This window comes from Halyomorpha halys, unplaced genomic scaffold, assembly GCF_000696795.3.
Source record: "Halyomorpha halys isolate HHAL.00 unplaced genomic scaffold, Hhal_1.1 Scaffold148.1, whole genome shotgun sequence".
Taxonomy (NCBI): Eukaryota; Metazoa; Arthropoda; class Insecta; order Hemiptera; family Pentatomidae; genus Halyomorpha; species Halyomorpha halys.
The window spans coordinates 141,610-160,812 of record NW_027112919.1 but is presented as its reverse complement, the minus strand read 5'-3'; the positions used below and the strand labels follow the sequence as shown (position 1 = coordinate 160,812).

Sequence of the window (19,203 nt, the reverse complement as noted above, 5' to 3'; positions counted from 1 at the left end):
CCTTCAATTAAAAAAATAAATTGATTTCAGTTGTTCAATAATGTTAAAAATATGTTTTTGTTTTTAGGATTTTTTTGAACACCTTTTATTTTGTATAAATTGAAGTATAAATTAAAATCCTGGGATAAAGAAGTGACATTTTTTTTTTCCTGCTCACACTATATTGAAAAAATGCAATCTGAACGATAGACTACATATAAATTACAGTTATACAATTTGAGCAACGAGTATTACAATTAAATGAACAGTTGTATAATTTGTGAAATAGGGGTTCCCCCTCCGTGATTTATAAATTTTTATTTCATAAATGTTAATAGTAAGTTTTAAAAATCAAAATTCATTCATAACAGTTGTCTTTTGATTTAATTTTTTTTTATATCTATCTGTTATAAGGTTATATTATAAAGTGTAAACGTAATAATATTAGAAAAGGTGAATTAGTTAGATAAGAAATAGGTTGATAAACTAAAATACAATCTGACAAAGGAAGAATAGCCTAAAATGTTTATGACAACATTATAGCTGGAAAATTTAGAATAAGTTATCCTGAGAATAGCCGGATGGGCCGAAACTTAGAAGTTGAATAATTAGAAAATAAACAGGTTGAGACTTAATAGATATTTATTATTTATTATAAATGATAATTTATTTTTTATTGCAGTGGTTCCTTAATTTTAATAATAAAGATTCATTCATAAAAATTTTAAAAATAATTGTGTTTTTTTCATAAGTTCGCATCTTTTATTTAAAAACAAAAATTCATTCATAAAAGTTATGCAGTATATGAATTTCCATTACAGTTGTCCTTTAATTTTAAATTTTAAAAATACAAAGTACTCAGTAACTGTTAGTATGAAATATATTTAAAAAAAAAATAAAATGCTGGTAGTTACGTATGTATCTAGTAAGCAAAATACATTTTTCTTCAGGACACTTACGACAGATGGAGTGGGGATGAAAGTGGTGGGGTGACCCCCACCCCTACTGGAGAACTTGCCTTCAGCCTCTACCGGTCTTCAGTAGTTGGAAAGCTTCCAATCGTGATGTACCTTCGAATCCTCTTCCTCCTGGCTCTCTTCGAGACCGTCTTCGCCAGCCAAGAACATCGCTGGTCGGAGGCCGCTTGGAGATGGCTTATCACTGACTGTCCTCATTGCGTTGGCCACAAGTCCCAAGCCAGGCTCTACATTGCGCATCCTAGCAAACTCGGTGAGTTCATCAATGTCTTCTGTAGTTAATTAAGAATCTTATAGAGAGATAAGCGAGGTTTCTGAACAAATAATTATTTAATACTTCATATATTTTTTTTATTTAATACTTTGCATTTGGCACTTTACTTCACCTTACTCAACGCCAGTTTATCCCTAAAACGTACAACCTGGAATCGTGGTATTATATAGTAAAACCATATAAGGCTTTGTAACAAAAATTAATTTATAAGTATCTGCGGACATTGAATAACACATATTTACAAAATATATATATATTTCTTATAATTTTCTAATGTGGTAAATTTTGAAGCCAAACCCAATAACCATAGCAGGTTGATTTGTGCATGTTCACAATAAAATGTTGCCTTCATCTCTCTGTACTTATTTGGTCTATTGTATGACAAAAAATTTAGACCTAAGTATTCGTGATTCTCGAAAATCACCTCTCAACTTCTTTACAAGACTTTTTACAAACCTGTGTTCTGTCATTGGTATTTGTTGTTCGGCATAAAACCAGTTGATTTATCATGCATCTTTAAATTTTTATCTGTTGTTTTAATTTTATTTATGTCCTTTTAAGAGAAAACTACAGGATAATATGCGTTTCTTAAAAAATTGCGGTGGAATAAGTTCATTCTACGTAATCACTATTAAACTTTCATGTCCCTTTAGAAGGGACAATCGAGAGTAATGAGTTAACTTATTATAAATTAAACACTTCCTTTTACATTAAATTATTTTTTTTTTTTTAAAAAGGAAAAATTACAAGATCTTGCAGAATAAAATAGGCTGACTCAATTTTTTTGATATAAAAAATTTAAGCATTTTTCAGGCGTAGCTTCAAAAAGTATACATTTTTTTTCTGGCTATTATGTGCCAATCAATTCTCTCTTTCCGAGGAATGAGAAAAAATATTACTGATACTATTAATTCACTAAAAATTAAAAAAAAAAAAAAATGAGAATTTCAGTTAACTTTTTTTTTTTAGGAAAAAGCAAATCATATTTGTTTTGAACGTAGTCCGAAACACTCAAATATCATTTTGAAAATAAATGACTCATTTATTTGTTTTATTTTTAATATTTCGGTGAACATTGCTCTATCTACTACCCAAATTCTAATCGTTTTTCTTGTTAGTATTATCCAGGTTTGCGAAATGTTTAAATATTTTATAACTAAGCTAAATTGTCTGTAAAAGAACATAACTCTTTAATAAATTCGCTGGCATATTATTGTTTTCTCCACTGGACAGGAACAGATATATTTCCAGGATGGCTTCCAGATATAGATATACTCGTAAATCATAGGTACCGAATACGCGCTTAGAATTCTTCATGCCAAATCCAATAAATGCCAGGTTTACATTCCGGGCTTGTACTTTTCATATTTTATTGTTTATAGCTATAAAAATATTGTCTAGTAGTGTTAGATATTTGCACTTAAACTTTAATTTCTTGTGTCTTAAACCGGGAAAAAGAGACTTAAGATTTAAAAAGCACCTGAAATTGGAAACGGCCTGAAACTTTGGAGTTTATAATAATAGAAAAAATATATATAGGGTGTTTTTTTAAGCCCGATAGAACTTGAAATTGTAAAAAATAACACAAAAAATTAAATTGTAATCAAAATTTTTTTTTTATTCGAAAGATCAATACGTGACATTAGCATTTGAAAATGATTTCGGGCATATGGGCACCGCGGCTGTTCTTGACGAAGCGCATTCTGGACGTCCAATTTTGGGCCACTTTTTCGAGCACTGCTGGCCGTATGTCACGAATAACACGAACAATGCTGGCCTCCAAGGCGTCAATTGTTGCTGGTTTATCAGCATAAACCAGTGACTTCACGTAGCCCCACAGGAAATAATCGAGAGGTGTCAAATCGCACGACCATATGCGGCAATTTTGCTTATTAACAAACCCGTTAAGCCAAAAATGCGCCTCATCGCTGAACACAATTTTACAGAATGCGCTTCGTCAAGAACAGCCGCGGTGCCCATATGCCCGAAATCATTTTCAAATGTTAATGTCACGTATTGATCTTTCGAATAAAAAAAAAATTTTGATTACAATTTAATTTTTTGTGTTATTTTTTACAATTTCAAGTTCTATCGGGCTTAAAAAAAAACCCTATATTATGAAATTGAAAGTTTCCAGTATAGAAGATTAGTATATAATATTTTTTCCATAAGTTGAGCTCATAGTCGCGGCTTAATCTCAAATTTATTCACTCAAAACAGCGTTACATCCTTACAAACGGACAAGATAAATACATTACCCACCCTAAGCAGAAGTCGGATAAACATATATACCATCATTGAATAAATAATATACAAGCATACATAATAAAATAAATTATTCGTTATTTAATTAATGCTTAGTACGTTTATTTATCAAACGTTTTGCCGTCGAATAATGTTTTCTAATTATGTAAAGTGCTTGCTATATTTGAAATTCTCTCTATTACAACAATTATTAATTCAGCAGTTATACTAAGTGTAGTCATTAAATTGAAGGTGGAGTTGTTCAACGAAACGACCTGTGTCTCAATTACCATAAATTGACTCAAAATTTAATATATAAAAAGATGAATATATATTTGTACATTTTTTTTTTTTGTATATATGTTAACATTATATTTTAAGTGCATATTTGTTTTGGTTGGTAGTTTTTTAAAAGGTATTTTTTTGTTTGCCTTGACCCGACCAACTCCATTAAGATGTGGTGTAAAGTAGAAAATTGATGGTCTTTGTCTTAATTCTTCACTCTTCCAAAGTAGCTCGAAAAAACTGATCCTTTAAAAGAGTGCATTATAATGTATGACATACAAGTGCATTAACATGAACGAAGTTACCGTAGAACCTAAATACTTTAACCTGTCTACCACTTCAAATGTATTGCCTCCTATATCTATATCACTGAAATTGATCTCGTTTCTACTGCTAACAATATATTTTGCTTTATTCGTATTTATTTCGAGACATAACTCTTTTCCTGAAATAGTTTTGACCTATGGATTTCTTTTCCGTGGCACAGCTTTTAGCTATAGTTTGACTATACCGCCTTAACTGGACTGATATCAACATCTTATAGTACAAGAGCCGGGAAGAAATGAGGCAGTTATCTCACCCCAATTTTTGATTACATTAATGAAAACTATGTATAATTACTAGTCAAATTGATAAGTCTGCCAATTATAGGTAGGGGGAATAAAAATGACGGCTGTTACAAAACCATAAAAAAAAACACTAATTTTTTATTCGGAACTCTATTTCTTAAAAACTATTAACAACACTAGAAAATCTGGGAGAACATTATTTAAAGAAGAGTAAATTTTCTAAAATATTAGCCCTAAAAGAGCTATTTACGTCCAATAGTTCCCGAGATATAGCTTTTTAAAAAGCAAAATTTCTTAAAAATCTACTGAAAGATTAGTAGTTAGCTAATTTATTTTGAGAATACTATATCTCAGGAATTATGTGCCATACAGATGTCTATTAGCACTCAAATTAAAGCTAGTTTAATGGACTATAAAAAATAAATTGGTTTACAGTTGTTCGGACAATAAGTTTGATTTATGAAAAACTTCATTTCAGAAACCAATGAACGTACAGATGTCTACCAGCGCTCAAATTAAAGCTAGTTAAATTTACTACAAAATAGTTAATTATGTTTATCTTTGTAGGAGTAGTAGTTTTTATGACATTTGACAAAATAAACTCACAAAATGTTAATTTCTAGCTGTTCGTATAAAATGTTGAATTTTTGAAAAAATATATCTCTAGATCCATAATACCCACATATGTCTGGTAACACTCAAAATAAAGGAAATCTAACTTACTATAAAGTAGTTTATGATACTTATCTCCGTAGAGGTAGTAGTTTCTATGATATTCACATATGAATATGAATTTAGCATATGACAATATGTCCGAACAACTATAAATCAATTTATTTTAGCAAATACCATGTAAACTATTACTCCTACGAAGATAAACATCATAAACAACTTTATATCTCATTAAACTAGCTTTAATTTGAGTGCTAATAGAAACTGTACGTCAAATGAGTTATGAGATATAAAATTTTCAAAATAAATTCACTAACTACTTATCTTTCAGTACGTTTAATACAACATTTTTATGAAATTGTTTTTTAAAAAGCTTTCTCTCGAAAACTATTTAACGTAAATAACTCTATTAGGGCTTCTTAGGTTTACTTGTGTTGTTCATACTTATAGTTTATACTTATAAGATATAGAGCACCGAATGAAATATTTTTTTTTTTATCGCTTTGTATCAGCCGCCATTTTTTATTCCCCCTACCTATACTTGGCAAACTTATCAGTTTTGCCTATTAATTATACATGGTTTCATTAAAGTAATCAAAAATTGGGGTGAGATAACTGGCTTTTTTCTCCTTTTGGGCTCTTGTACTATTATAATGCCACAGGGAAGAAGACTCAGTAAAAGCATGTATAATACATTTCATGTATTATATAAGTATGATGTACTAATGTATTTTGATGAAGGGTACGAAAAAAAAGACTTAGTTCCTTACTGGAGTTTATCAACGTAATTATATTTAGTTTTATAATTTCCTTGTACTCACCCAATAATACCAAATCATCAGCGTATCCAATCGCCGGTATTTTATCACCTTAAGTTAAATCCTTTTCGGTATTCATCACACTTTTGATAACGTATTCTGGTATTATAGTAAATAAGATAGGTGATGAAGAATAACCTTGTTTTAAACCCGACCAAACCTTGAATTTCACAGAATAATCATTACCTATTTTTACCTTATGAAACGTTTCGGCCATGCCAATTGGATGTACTAACTTTATTTTAAATTTAATTAATTATAATAATATTAAAATATTATAACAGCTTCTGGCCGGCAATATAACCGTAAGCCTTTTGGAAATCTACATAAAGGTGATAAACTGACCCGTTTTATTCCTACTTTTTCTACAATATTTTTGACGTAATTAAAATATTTTATCAGTATATTCTGAATGTTACTATTAATAGAATCGTAAATTATAAATGTGTCGTTGACTACTTGAAATGATAATGCTTATAAGTTGAGGGCTTTACTCTAATCGGACAACTAAAGCTCTGTTATCTTCTAATTAACGGTAATTAGCTGTTAATTAACGGTGTCAATTAAATAGTGACTAGTGTCTGCATCCAATTTGTATTAGTCGCCTGCATTACAGGTTTAAAAACATGATCGCATTGATATAGCCAAGGTATAGTAAGTATTAGTGCTTCTAGCATCAATACTTATGAAAACTCTAATACGGTGTACACCTCACATAACTATCACTTATCAACCTGCTATTTTGTAGATTTGTGGGCTCAACCTTTTGTGATTTTCGAACAAAAAAAATTTAAGACTTAGGAAGGCATATATCAAGAACAAATTTTTTTTTTTTATAATTTATTTATTGATATTTACAACTGTATACATATATACACATCAAGTAAATTTGCTGTAAGTGATATTATGTCATGATATCATGTGGAGAATCTACCCATTAATAGAACTCCAAAAACATTTCTAAAGGAGAATATCTCGGGACCATCTTCTTTTCAGACGCCTAGGAGGATTATTAGGTAGTGAAGGAGAAGCCAGGTTAGAAACGAGTTGGTTTGGGTGGTTGGGAAGTTTATTATGAAAGGATTGGTATCTGGTTCTGGCCAAATCGGCAACATAGGGGACATTGAGGTCCTGATGGATGATTTGATTTGTGACAAAGCAAGGAGCATTAAGGATTTTACGAAGGATTTTGGACTGTAAGGATTGGATTCGAAGGGAATTAGATGGTTTCGTGGAGCCCCATAGCTCGATTCCGTATGTCCAGATAGGCCTTATAATGGTCATGTAGATCAGTCTTTTGTAATGGATTGGAAGTTTAGTGTAAATGTTTGTTAAATGAAAATGTTTGTAGGTATCCTTGAGAATGCCCTGAGGGCCGAAACGTTGGAGAATTTTAAATAATAATAAATTAAGTGGAAAAAAAGTATTAAAATTGTGTTAATTTGATAATAAACTAAACCACTCTCAAACAATCATATATAAAAAATAATTAATCTTAATTTAAAAATAATTAATAGATACATTTAGAAACAACAGTATATAAATAAATTAGAACACACAAATAAATAGGTTAAAAAAGAAACTCACAAATATGACAGTTGTTTGAATTTGAGGATAGAAAACATCGGACGGTTATCACTGCCTTTGTAGTTAAAGAAATTATTTGATTAGCTATTAATCATTTTTTTAATATAATAATTAATGAAACAAATTATTTTGGTAATTAAATAATAATAATGATATCAAATAATAATTAATTATAAATATAAGGTACTAGATTTAAATCATGTATTTTCGTGGAAATCTCGAATTCGAAATTTTGTAAGATTGTAATATTTTCCCTTAAATATATAATCCATACACAAATAAGAGAGAGAGTAAACAGATTTAAAAGACATTTAATAACTCCCAGTTTACACAGTTTAAACTTAGGAATTAGTTATTACAATTTTTTAAAATTCGAGTTTAATCTTATTATTAAATAATCTCATTCTCCCTTGTATTGATGCATTATAATAATTTTAAAGTGTAATATATATTTATGTTTTCACATTGCTCATAAATTTAGAGCCCTTACTTCAAGAACTTCTACAGACTGCTAAATTTTAGTGGTTTGCATTTCCAGAGGGGATCTTGTTTGGAAATTTTTCAAACCGCAGCATTCTAAAATAGTTTTAAAAGTTTATTGTGGGGCTGTGAGAGAAAACAATGAAGTTGATAGAAATATGCCATTGTTATCTCAAGTCATAAATTATAATGTTTTTAAGTTTTAACTGAAAATGTTTATGGAATAAAGTTTTGAACTTAGACTACTTCTAATTTGAGAGTTTTTCTACAATTTTATTGTTTGTTTTTTACATTTATCATTGCCTTAGTAGAAGAAAATACAGTTCTTCATATGAACTTATGTCCTAAAGTAACCTTGCTTGTGACAGACATAAAAACTCTTCTACGAGTACACTGTTTAGATTAGAGATTGGGAAAAAACACATGTTTCAAGAAATAAATCAAAATTATTTCATCCTTAAATAAAACGTTATTATGATACCATAAATCATTAAGGTGCTGTGGAATTAATTGTTCCATTTTTATGAAATTTATTTTTTTCAATCAAATTCTGGCTAGAATTACATCAAGGCTAGAAAAGGTACTAAACTACTAAAAATATTTTGGCAAGGTAGATAATAAGACACAAAAAGTAAACTAAGGTATGGTTAAAAATCATGTAAATATGAATGAAATGAAAGTTACATAAAAATGAACAAATATAGATAGTAAAAATTTATTTATTAGTGCCAACGTTTCGGCCAGAATTGACTCTCATTGGGGCTAAGAATAAAAACAAGATAACAACGATAATAAACAAAATGAATTATAGAATGATTAGAAAATAAGAAAACAAATAAGATTATAGAAACATAGTGTTAAAAATACATTTATAAGTCTAAGTATTATAAGAAGAAAAGGCTGTATGAGAAAAGTAGTCATAAAATTTAATAAGATGAAAGAACAAATAATAAAATACATACGAAAATATAATTAGTAAATATATTAACAAAATGAAAATTATTTAATGAGGTTCAAATATTTGATCGTAGATTAATATGAGAAAAATATGGGTGGGAGTGCAATCAGCAAATAAATACAAATAAACTAATACTTATTTATTTGTACCGACGTTTCGACCTGAATTTCAGACCTTCATCAAGGCTAAAAAATTTTTTTTTTTTTTAATATTTATTTATTGCTATTTACAACTTTACATTATAATACATTTAGTAAATCTGATCTAAGTTAAATTCGAGTGTCACAGGCGTGTAGAGAAACTACCCATTGGTAGCACTCTAATGACATTTTACATTAGCTGGTCTCGTGGCCATCTTCTTGTCAAGCGCCTTGGAGGATTGTCAGGAATGGAATAGGATACAATGCTAGAAACTAGGAGGTTTGAGTGGATAGGGAGTTTATAATGGAAGGGGTGATATCTGGTTCGGAATAGATCGGTTACATAGGGAACATTAAGGTCTTTATGTAAGATTTTATTTGTGACAAAGTAAGGATTGGCATTGGGGATTTTGGATTTTAATTCGAAGGTTTAGTGGAGCACCAAAGCTCAACTCCATATGTCCAGATTGGCCTTATTACAGTCATGTAGATCAGTCTTTTGTAATGTGTTGGAAGTTTAGACCGGTTGTCTAGTAAGTGCTGTAATAGTCGAGATCGACGTGCAGTTTCCTGTCTTTTCAGTCTTGTGTGAGGATTCCAGGTTATTCGTTTGTCCAAATGTAGTCCAAGGTAGCGGATCTGTTCGACAGGGGTAAGAGGGCTAAAAAACAAAACAACAAAGAGATAACAACCTTAGAGAAACATAAAAATAAAGGAAAATAATAAATAAACAAATTTGGAAATATACGTAATAAGTAATTAAGTAGAAAGTAGTAGATTGATAACAATAGAAGATGAGACATAATATTATAGAAGTAAGAATTAATAAATTACGAAAAATTAAAAAAAATGGAGAAAGTGTTGAAGAAATAAACATATTGAAAGGTGGGAAAGAAAATGTAAATGATGAATAATGGAAAATAACACAATAAATATGTAAGTAATGTCAAAAATAATAAAAAACAATTTAAAAGAACATGATGAAATATATGAAAGAAAAATTAAATATATGATACATTGGGAAAGAAAGTTATATAAATAAGTAAAAATAAAATTTAAATCTTACATTTATATAATATAGACTAGTAAAAAAAAAAGCTAAAATAAATATAAAGTGTCCGGGAAAAAAATATGAAAAAGGAAAGAACAAAGGAGAAGAAATATGGATAATGGAATGAGAAATAAAGAAAGTAAGAAATATTAGATTCGAGAGGAAAATTATTTAAAATAATGTGATGAAATAAGTGGAACTTAAAACGTATATGTAGCTAATTAACTTAATTAAGTTTTTACTTGTTTGTATTATTTACTGACCACTCTCAATATCATCTCATATATTTAATCCATGGTCATCTTTCTATTCATCGTTTTTAAAAAGAAAAATGTTTAAAATTTGGAACAAGAAATACTATTATTTCTTAGTTATAACAATAAAATTTATATAGTCTCAAACTTTTTTTATCATCCCGTTGCCAACATATGCTCTAAAGCCTAATTTTGACGCCTGTAATATTATTCTAAAGGGATCAATTCCAGAATAAATAAAGAATATTATTATTACTTTGAGTTTATTACGTATTTATATTTATATTCTATTTATTTTATGTCATTGTATTATGTTTTTCTATAGGTTTCTGATGGGAACCGATTGAAAAAGTTGCGATATATTTAACTCAAACACTAGATACCATAGAGATATGAATATCTATAATTAATCATTGGAGTTCTTGTCCAACGATGTTGTGTTTATCAATTTACTATGCTATTATTATGAGATATCATGCAGGGATTCTTAATTATAAAGTAAAGTCTTGGTTGCATTGTTTTATATTTACAATCATATATACATTAGCAACATATATAATATTATGAGAGAGCATGGTAGATCTGTTCCCTTATACTTTAATTGTTGTATAATGAATTGAGAAGTGCCAGTTGGGATCTTTGTTATTTATACTGAGTCTAAGTTTATTATTCTATTATATATACTAAGTTTATTCAATTCTATTACTGGCATTTAAATTACAACGGAAAAAGTCTTACTTGTTCTGGTGCTACGGCCGGTTTGACTGTTTCGGCGGCACGTCCATATTCGCTTCGCTCCACGCTGCCGGCCGGCCTCCGTTTACTCCCTGTGATATGTGACTTCCAATCGGTCTTCAACTCCTGTCTCTCTCAAGACTGCTCTTCCCGTTGTTTTTGTTTTTTGATGCCCCTAAAAAGAGAAAAGAGCATTAAATTAATAGGTTGCAACTATTGTCTTCCTCTCTCCTCCTGCTCTTGTTACTCCTTTTCTCCCCTCTACTTCTAACTCCTCCCCACTTCCGATCTCCGTTTTTATCATTAGTTTATTCTCTACTCTTTTATTTATCGTCAAAAGGGGGTGGGCAGGTCATTGGCCTTTCAGTCCTCCTGTGGCAGCAACTCTCATGATCTGACCTGAAGCGGCTTTCCTGTTTGACAGAGGTCATCGCCTTTGACCCCGGGCAATTAGTACTCTAGGTCATGGGGATAGACCTGGCCGAGAGGTACGCGGGTGTCTCTCATATCTTTACTTCAAAGTGGCCTGGGTTATTGACTTATCAGGTATGACATGCCGACAAAAGAACTTACTTTATATTTAAACTTCCAGCTGGTGCCTCTCTTACCTACCTACCTACATACATACTACATACACACACACACACACACATATATATATATATATATATCTTAATATATTATTATTTCTGTTTAAAGTTGTCAATCTGTTAACTGAATAGTTTATTTGGAAAATTAGTATGTTAAGACATTACCACAGTGCAGTAATATAGAAATATCCGTTCTGAAACGAGCGAGGATTAATTAAAACTGAAAGTAATAATAATATTCTTCATTTATTCTGGAATTGATTCCTTTAGAATAATATTACAGACTCAATAAAAATGAAATTATTAACCACCATAAAATGTAATGAAAATAATGAATTTTAATAGATAAAAATGAACAACAATAATTAACAGAATATATAAAACAAAATTAGAATAAATAAAATTAAACTATATGCTATATCATAAAACATAATGTGACTAACCTCTGATAATAAATTAAAAAAATATATAAAAAATCATTTAAAATTAAACTAAAAATAATAAACCCCATGTCCCATAGTATCCCTTAGTAATATTCCACTTATTCCTGCCGAACAGATCCATTACCAAGAACTACATCTGTACAAACGACTGACATGAAATCCTCATAGAAGACTGAAAAGACAGGAAACTGCACGCTGATTCCGACTATTACAGCACTTACTAGACAAACGGTCTAAACTTCCAACTCATTACAAAAGACTGATCTACATGACAATAATAAGGCCTATCTGGACATATGGAGTTTAGCTTTGTGGATCCACTAAACCATCGAATTGCTTCCAAATCCAATCCTTACTTTATCACAAATCAAGTCATCCATCAGGACCTCAATGTTCTATATGTTGCCGACTTGGCCAGAACCAGACACCATTCCTTCCATGATAAACTTCCCAACCACCCAAACCAACTCGTTTCTAACCTGGCTTCTCCTGCATTACCTAATAATCATCCTAATCGTCTAAAAAGAAGATGGCCTCGAGATCTTCTCCTCTAGAAATGTTATTGGAGTTTTATCAATGGGTAGATTCTTCACATGTTTGTATCATGTCACTATTTCATCTACGGCAAATTTAGTTTTTAATAACAATAAATGAATTATTAAAAAATAATAATAACAATAAATGAAAAGGTACTATTTCTGTTAATGTATATAATTTACAAGTATAAACGAAAATCATAAAAATCAAATACAGAAAATATATAAACCAACGGTTTTTTTTATTATTATAAAATAGGTAATAATAAAAAAAAAAAAAATACAAATCCTCCAACTAATCATAATAAAAAGAAAACGAAAATAGTGTTGATTTTTTTTTCAAGGCTATCCACAGTAAAGGTGGATTGCCTACTTATCTAGAGGTGACTAACCTATTCTATCCATGGGGGGGGGAGGGTCAAGTTTTCATTTTGTGGGACCGCCACTTAATGTAATAGTCAACGCCCCTGGGCGGATTCGAACCAGCGCCGCCCGCAGATCTCAGAACGATAGATGTGCCCGTAATGTTGTTTTTTTAATCAATTAAATAGAAGATTAAACTTATATTTAAAAGAATAATTGATTAATTATTTCTGATTTAAGATAGCATTACAAGTTGATTCAGCCTCTAACATCCATTTCCCTATTTGAGGGAAGAAATTTGCTCCCTTGGCGAATTCTGTTTCAGCTCCGCTGATTCGTGGGTTTTTCTTGTCTAATCTCTGTTTGTCTTCGCTTTCTGGATTAGCCCCTCTTAGAGTGTAAGTTAAACGCCTTCTCTTAAGACTTGGTGCTATCTAAGTCCCAACTTGGATAAGTTGTTAGCTGGAGGCGAACTTTGCTAAGTCTGGGTTCGTGGTTGACCGAAAGTGGGCTCATTTGATAGGGGTCTGTGATAGGCCTTATGATCTAGGAGACTTTGGACTGGGTTCAAAACCTTTGTCGGGTTAAACTGAAGATACCTACAATGGAGACTTAGATGAGTAAAATTTATACTAGTAATAATATTATTGAAAAAATATTCTACAAAATGACACAATTTATAAAAGCGACTATTTTTGTCGGCATAATATTCGAAGTTTCCGAAAGCAAAGGGTCAGGTCTAAATAACAGGAGTAAATAATAACTGACAGAAAATCTCTAGTTAACATTTCACCAATTCAGGTATCCTTATAGTACAAGAGCCGGGAATAAAAAAGGCAGTTATCTCACCCCAATTTTAGATTACTTTAATGAAAACTAGGTATAATTACTAGTCAAAATTCATGAGTCTGCCAAGTATAGGTAGGGGGAATAAAAAATGGCTGCTGTTTCAAAACCTTAAAAAAACATTAATTTTTCATTCGGAGCTCTATATCATAAAAACTACCAACAACACTAGGAAATCTAAGAGAACATTATTTAAAGAAGAGTAAATTTGCTGAAATATCAGCCCTAAAAGAGCTATTTACGTCCAATAGTTCTCGAGATATAGCTTTTTAAAAAGTAAAATTTCTTACAAATCTTCTGAAAGATTAGTAGTTAGCTAATTTAATTTGAGAAATCTATAGCTCAGGAACTATGAGACGTACAGATGTCTATTAGCACTCCAATTAAAGCTAGTTTAATGGAATATAGATAAGTTTATGACCTTTACCTTTGTATGAATAGTAGTTTTCATGATATTTGCTAAAATAAATTGATTTTTAGTTGTTCGGACAAAGTTTGATTTATGAAAAACTTCATTTCAAAACCTTGGACGTACAGATGTTTGCCAGCGCTCAAATTAAAGCTAGTTAAATTTACTACAAAATAGTTTATCATGTTTATCTTTGTAGGAGTAGTAGTTTCTATGATATTCACATATGAATATAAATTTGGCAAATGAAAATATGTCCGAACAACTATAAATCAATTCATTTTAGCAAACTTCATGTAAACTATTACTCCTAGGGAAGATAAACATCATTAAATACTTTATAGCTTGTTAAACTAGCTTTAATTTGAGTGCTAATAGTGCTTTGTACGTCAAATGGTTTTTGAGATATAGATTTTTTAAATAAATTCACTAACTACTGATTTTTCAGTACGTCCCATACTACATTTTTTTGAAATTTGCTTTTTAAAAAGCTATATCTCGAGAACTATTTAACGTAAATAACTTTATTAGGGCTCATATTTTAGCAAATTTGCTCTTCTTTAAATGACGTTATATTAGGTTTTCTTGAAAAGCAATGGAAGAAAAAAAAAAACGAAATATGTATTGAGTTAAGAGAGAAAATATGAAAAAATTAATAATAAAAAAAAAATGAATAAATTGTAGAAAGAAAACAAAAATAAAAGAACCAAAGTGATAAAAATAAAATAATATACTACTATTATGTATACTTGACTATGCCTATATTTTATAAGATTTAAAAATAATGTCTGGCTAGATTTGAGTATGTTTGTATTTAACAACACAACTTTTTTTTATTTAGTAAAGTTTTTCTCTATTTCTCACACTCCCTCTCTCTCTAATAACGTATTGTAATTAGAACAATTTTCTCATTATTGGCTTTGTTCATAGTCTACAATATACTGTATTAGTCGTAATGAGATAAGGAAAGGTATCAGTCGATAATTGAGTAGTTGCTTCAATTTGAAAGAAGCTGGAATCACGTGATGCGATAAGAAGGCTCGTACAAATTACCCGAGATCGGTCGATGTTTGGCCTTGCCCCGCAAAAAGGATATTGAACCTAAACAGGATATAAAAAATAATGATCAAGCTGTTTCTAGAAAGTGCAACATGTGGATTGCCAGGTGCGAAAAATACGAATCGATAATGAAATAGATCGATAAGTATTAGATGAGTATTGATCGATTTACCGTAGAGCTTTATTTAAATAAATTATTTATTTATTCATTGTTTAAATAAGATAATTTATATCCAACTTAAGTCTGAAAATACTCTTTATTATTTCTTTAAATTGTAAACGTTATCAGTACGGTTTTATTGTTACAAATCATGTTTCCCGCATTTTTGATGATAGTTTTGACTCCTATTGGAACAACCATAAGTTAGCTAGTATTGTTATTAATATTCCAAAACAATTTGAACCGCATTTCTCAACTTAAAAGCGGTTTGAGAGCGTATCCTCAGGAGTTCGTCTTTTTCCCTAAACATTTACTGGATTTTGTAGTATCATTACAATTTGGTGTAATGTTTCACAGATTGGAGTAGACCTAGATATTTTATAATTACGTATTTAATTAATAAATTTAAGAGTAATTTCGTAAAATGACTTTTTGATGAAATAATCTTAAATTTTTTTATTTATCTTTTGAAATAATTAATTATAGTAATAAAGCAATTTTAATATCACCTAGAAAAACTAATTATGACTCCGATAGTCAACTTATAATATTTTTTTTTTTCACAACCCTTATTTCTGAATTTCATTTATGGTTTTTAGCATGAATATATATTCTGGTTCTGCACTGTTTTCTTCTTCTGTAGTGGCCTACATTTTAAGGAGTTTTTTATTTTTATTTTTGTTGTTGTGGGCGTTCTTCGAATTTTTTAATGTGCTGGGGCACACATTGGTTTTGAAATTTAAACTAAACCTAAAAAACAAAAAAAAAATATGTTATTAGATAGTGTTTATAACATTTTTTTTTTCCTAACCTCTTTATTTTTTATATCGTTACATAGCTAGGGTAGCTCAGTGGTAAGGCACTGTGCTGTCAACTCCAACGACCCTGGTTCGAATCCGCCTGTAACAGATAATTATTTTCTATTTCACTGTTGCCATTAGTCAGGCCTGTGTGTTGGGGGTTCACCCTCGTGAAGTGGGTGCCCCATATTTGATAAAAATCTGGAAGTCGATACTGACCAAATCATCTCGTTGCATAACCACTAGTCTAGTAACAGTACTTTCTTACAAATTAGTGCACCCTTGACCCTTAATACCTATATAACCTTATAGGTTATATAAAATCATCTCGTTGCATAACCACTAGTCTAGTAACAGTACTTTCTTACAAATTAGTGCACCCTTGACCCTTAATACCTATATAACCTTATAGGTTATATAATATAATATATAATAATAATATAAACATAACCTTCTAGGTAATGGTTTCTAGGGCTACAAATTCTGGAAGGTCGAATGGATACTAACCAAACCACCTCCTTGCACAAATCTTGGTCTAGTAACAGTACTTCCTTAGAAGTGGTGGTGTGGCTCAGTGGTAAGGTACTGTGCTGCTGATTCCTAGGACCCCGGTTAGAATCCGGTTGGCAAATAATTATTTATTCTGTTGCTGTAGCCATGAGTCAACTCTGTGGGTTCGGGAAACCTACAGGGACCCCCTATAGTCCACATATAAGCGGATACCCTTGATTCTTAAATCACCTTCTACAATAGTTCATAGTGAAAATGTACTTCTTTACAAAGTATAATACGAAAAGCCCCTACATGGGTTGTAAATGGCAAGGTTTAGTTCTCTAGAGGTTTTTCTGTAGTCATGAATTATTTCTTTGTGAGCTCAAAGGTTTAATTTTTTTTTTCTTATTTATATACCTACTTACGTTTTTACTTAATTATAGAATAAAACTATTATCTTCAAAGCTGTTTAGTTTCTTGGATAATCTCTTATTTATGATGTCCCTCTGCGGAATTAATTAAAGACGTGTCATACTGATAATATTAAATGCACCTATAGCAGAATAAACAGCCGGGTATTAATTAAATTTATAAGTGGAATATTTGAAAAAAGAGGGGGCTCTAAGAGGAAAAATAAAAAAGTGAGGATATAAGTCGGGTCTAATAAAGACTAGAGGTGCCCAGTTTGCATATTTATGAGCAATACTACTCTTGAGGCTTCCTTATTAAATATTTCCCCCTCCGATCTTCCTTTAATGGAGTCAGAAAAAAAATTTAAGAAAAATTCTTTACGTGTAAAGAATCGGCAGGAGTCGTCCAATATCCTGAACCAAGGAATTATTAGATCCTTTCTTTCAGCTATCATATTGAGGGCTTTAACATATAATCGGAAGAAACATGGAGAAAAATCTTCATTTTTTAAATACCTTTAAGTCAATTAAGCCATAATTAAAATGCGCAAAAAAAATCTACATCACACAACTTTAACTTACAATCCTACTTACGTCACCAAGTTATGTTTGGATAGTGGTCTCTTATAGAAGTTATTGCTATTTTTTAATATTAAATTTGAATTTTAGGATTTCTCAAGGTGGGAATGACCACTATAAGTGTCGTTCCTGCAAAGGATAAAACAGTATAATAAAACGACATCGTATAATGTAAACGGAAAATATCGTGATTTCTACCTTTCACGTTCAGGATTAGATGTTTCAATTTGTTTTTCTCTTTTAGTTATTCGTAAAATTCTTCAATAGTTTGTATTTATCTATAGTTTATTATAGCGGTTTATATGGGGAGCGCGGTAGTACCGGGGTAAGTCGCCTGGTTACTAACTCTAAGGACCCGAGATCAAATCTGGCTGGGCAGAAAATTGCTTTCTGTTACACTGTGACAATGATTCAACTCCTCTGGAGCCTCCTGGGGCTCATATTGGGTAAAAACCTGGTGGTCGAGCGTAATTTTGACCAAATCACCTCCTTGCACAACCGTTGATCTAGTGACAGTGCTTCCTTACTAAGTATTGAACCCCTCTGACCCTACATGGGTTGTATCGGTTTCAGATTTAAATTTTATTTTATTTTTACCCACTAGTTTCTAACTTTGCTTCCTCTTCCATTCCTGGCAATCCTCCAAGGCGCCTGAAAAGAAGATGGCCTTGCGACCTTATATTGTAAAATCTTTTTAGAGTTCTACTACTGGGTTGTTTCTCTACATGATGTATCATATCATTATGTCATTATGATCAAATTTACTTGTATTTTTTATACAGTTGTAAATATCAATAAACAAATAAATTTAAAAAAATGTTTTTTTTTTTGTATTATAGTTAACAATAAGAACTGTCAATCAAATAAACCAAATTAGAGGAATGAGGGGAAGATTAGAAGTTGACTTTTAACGGAATATAGCCTGTTTGTGCCTGTATCTGGAATAGAGACCCTGATAAAGGCACAATGACAAAGTCGCCTCAAATAAATAAGTTTCGCTTATTTTTATATTTTTGCAGACCGCATCTCTCGATCATCTACTTATATTAATCTATGGTCAACTATTTACACTTCATTAAAAATTGGAGATTTTCTTCTGTCAAAGGTAGTCGAGTCTATAGAGGCCAGTCGTGTCCCAAAATGGCTCCTGAACTCACAGAGTTGACCTGCGCCTACATAGTACTACTAGTAGCATAATAAACAATTACATGACATAGAATTATAACCCATGCTCCGGACTTGATTGAAATTATACTCAGGATGATATAAATGCAGATAGATCGGACATATCAACAGCCCAAAAAAAGCTACATCAATTCCAACGTTTTTTTCTCATTTATTAATTTTTTTTTTCAATAATATTTTTGGATTTTAAGGGATAATTATGAGGACCTTATATACGTTTGTTCTGTAGCCTTTCTGTTTACTTTCGTCGCTGTTCAGCATCATCATATTTATTTTGAACCATTTTTTATTAAAATTAATTTAATATT

At 30.7% G+C, this 19,203-nt stretch overlaps 1 protein-coding gene across 1 annotated transcript in view; it reads left to right on the top strand.

The window, feature by feature from the left end:
- Window positions 1-879: 879 nt before the first annotated feature.
- The window catches only part of LOC106678599 (uncharacterized), a 53,916-nt gene continuing 35,592 nt past the window's right edge, over window positions 880-19,203 (top strand). The window contains exons 1-2 of the mRNA XM_067050590.1: window positions 880-885; window positions 930-1,209. Coding sequence (XP_066906691.1) covers window positions 880-885; window positions 930-1,209 — 286 coding nt within the window. The remainder of the gene's footprint in view (window positions 886-929; window positions 1,210-19,203) is intronic.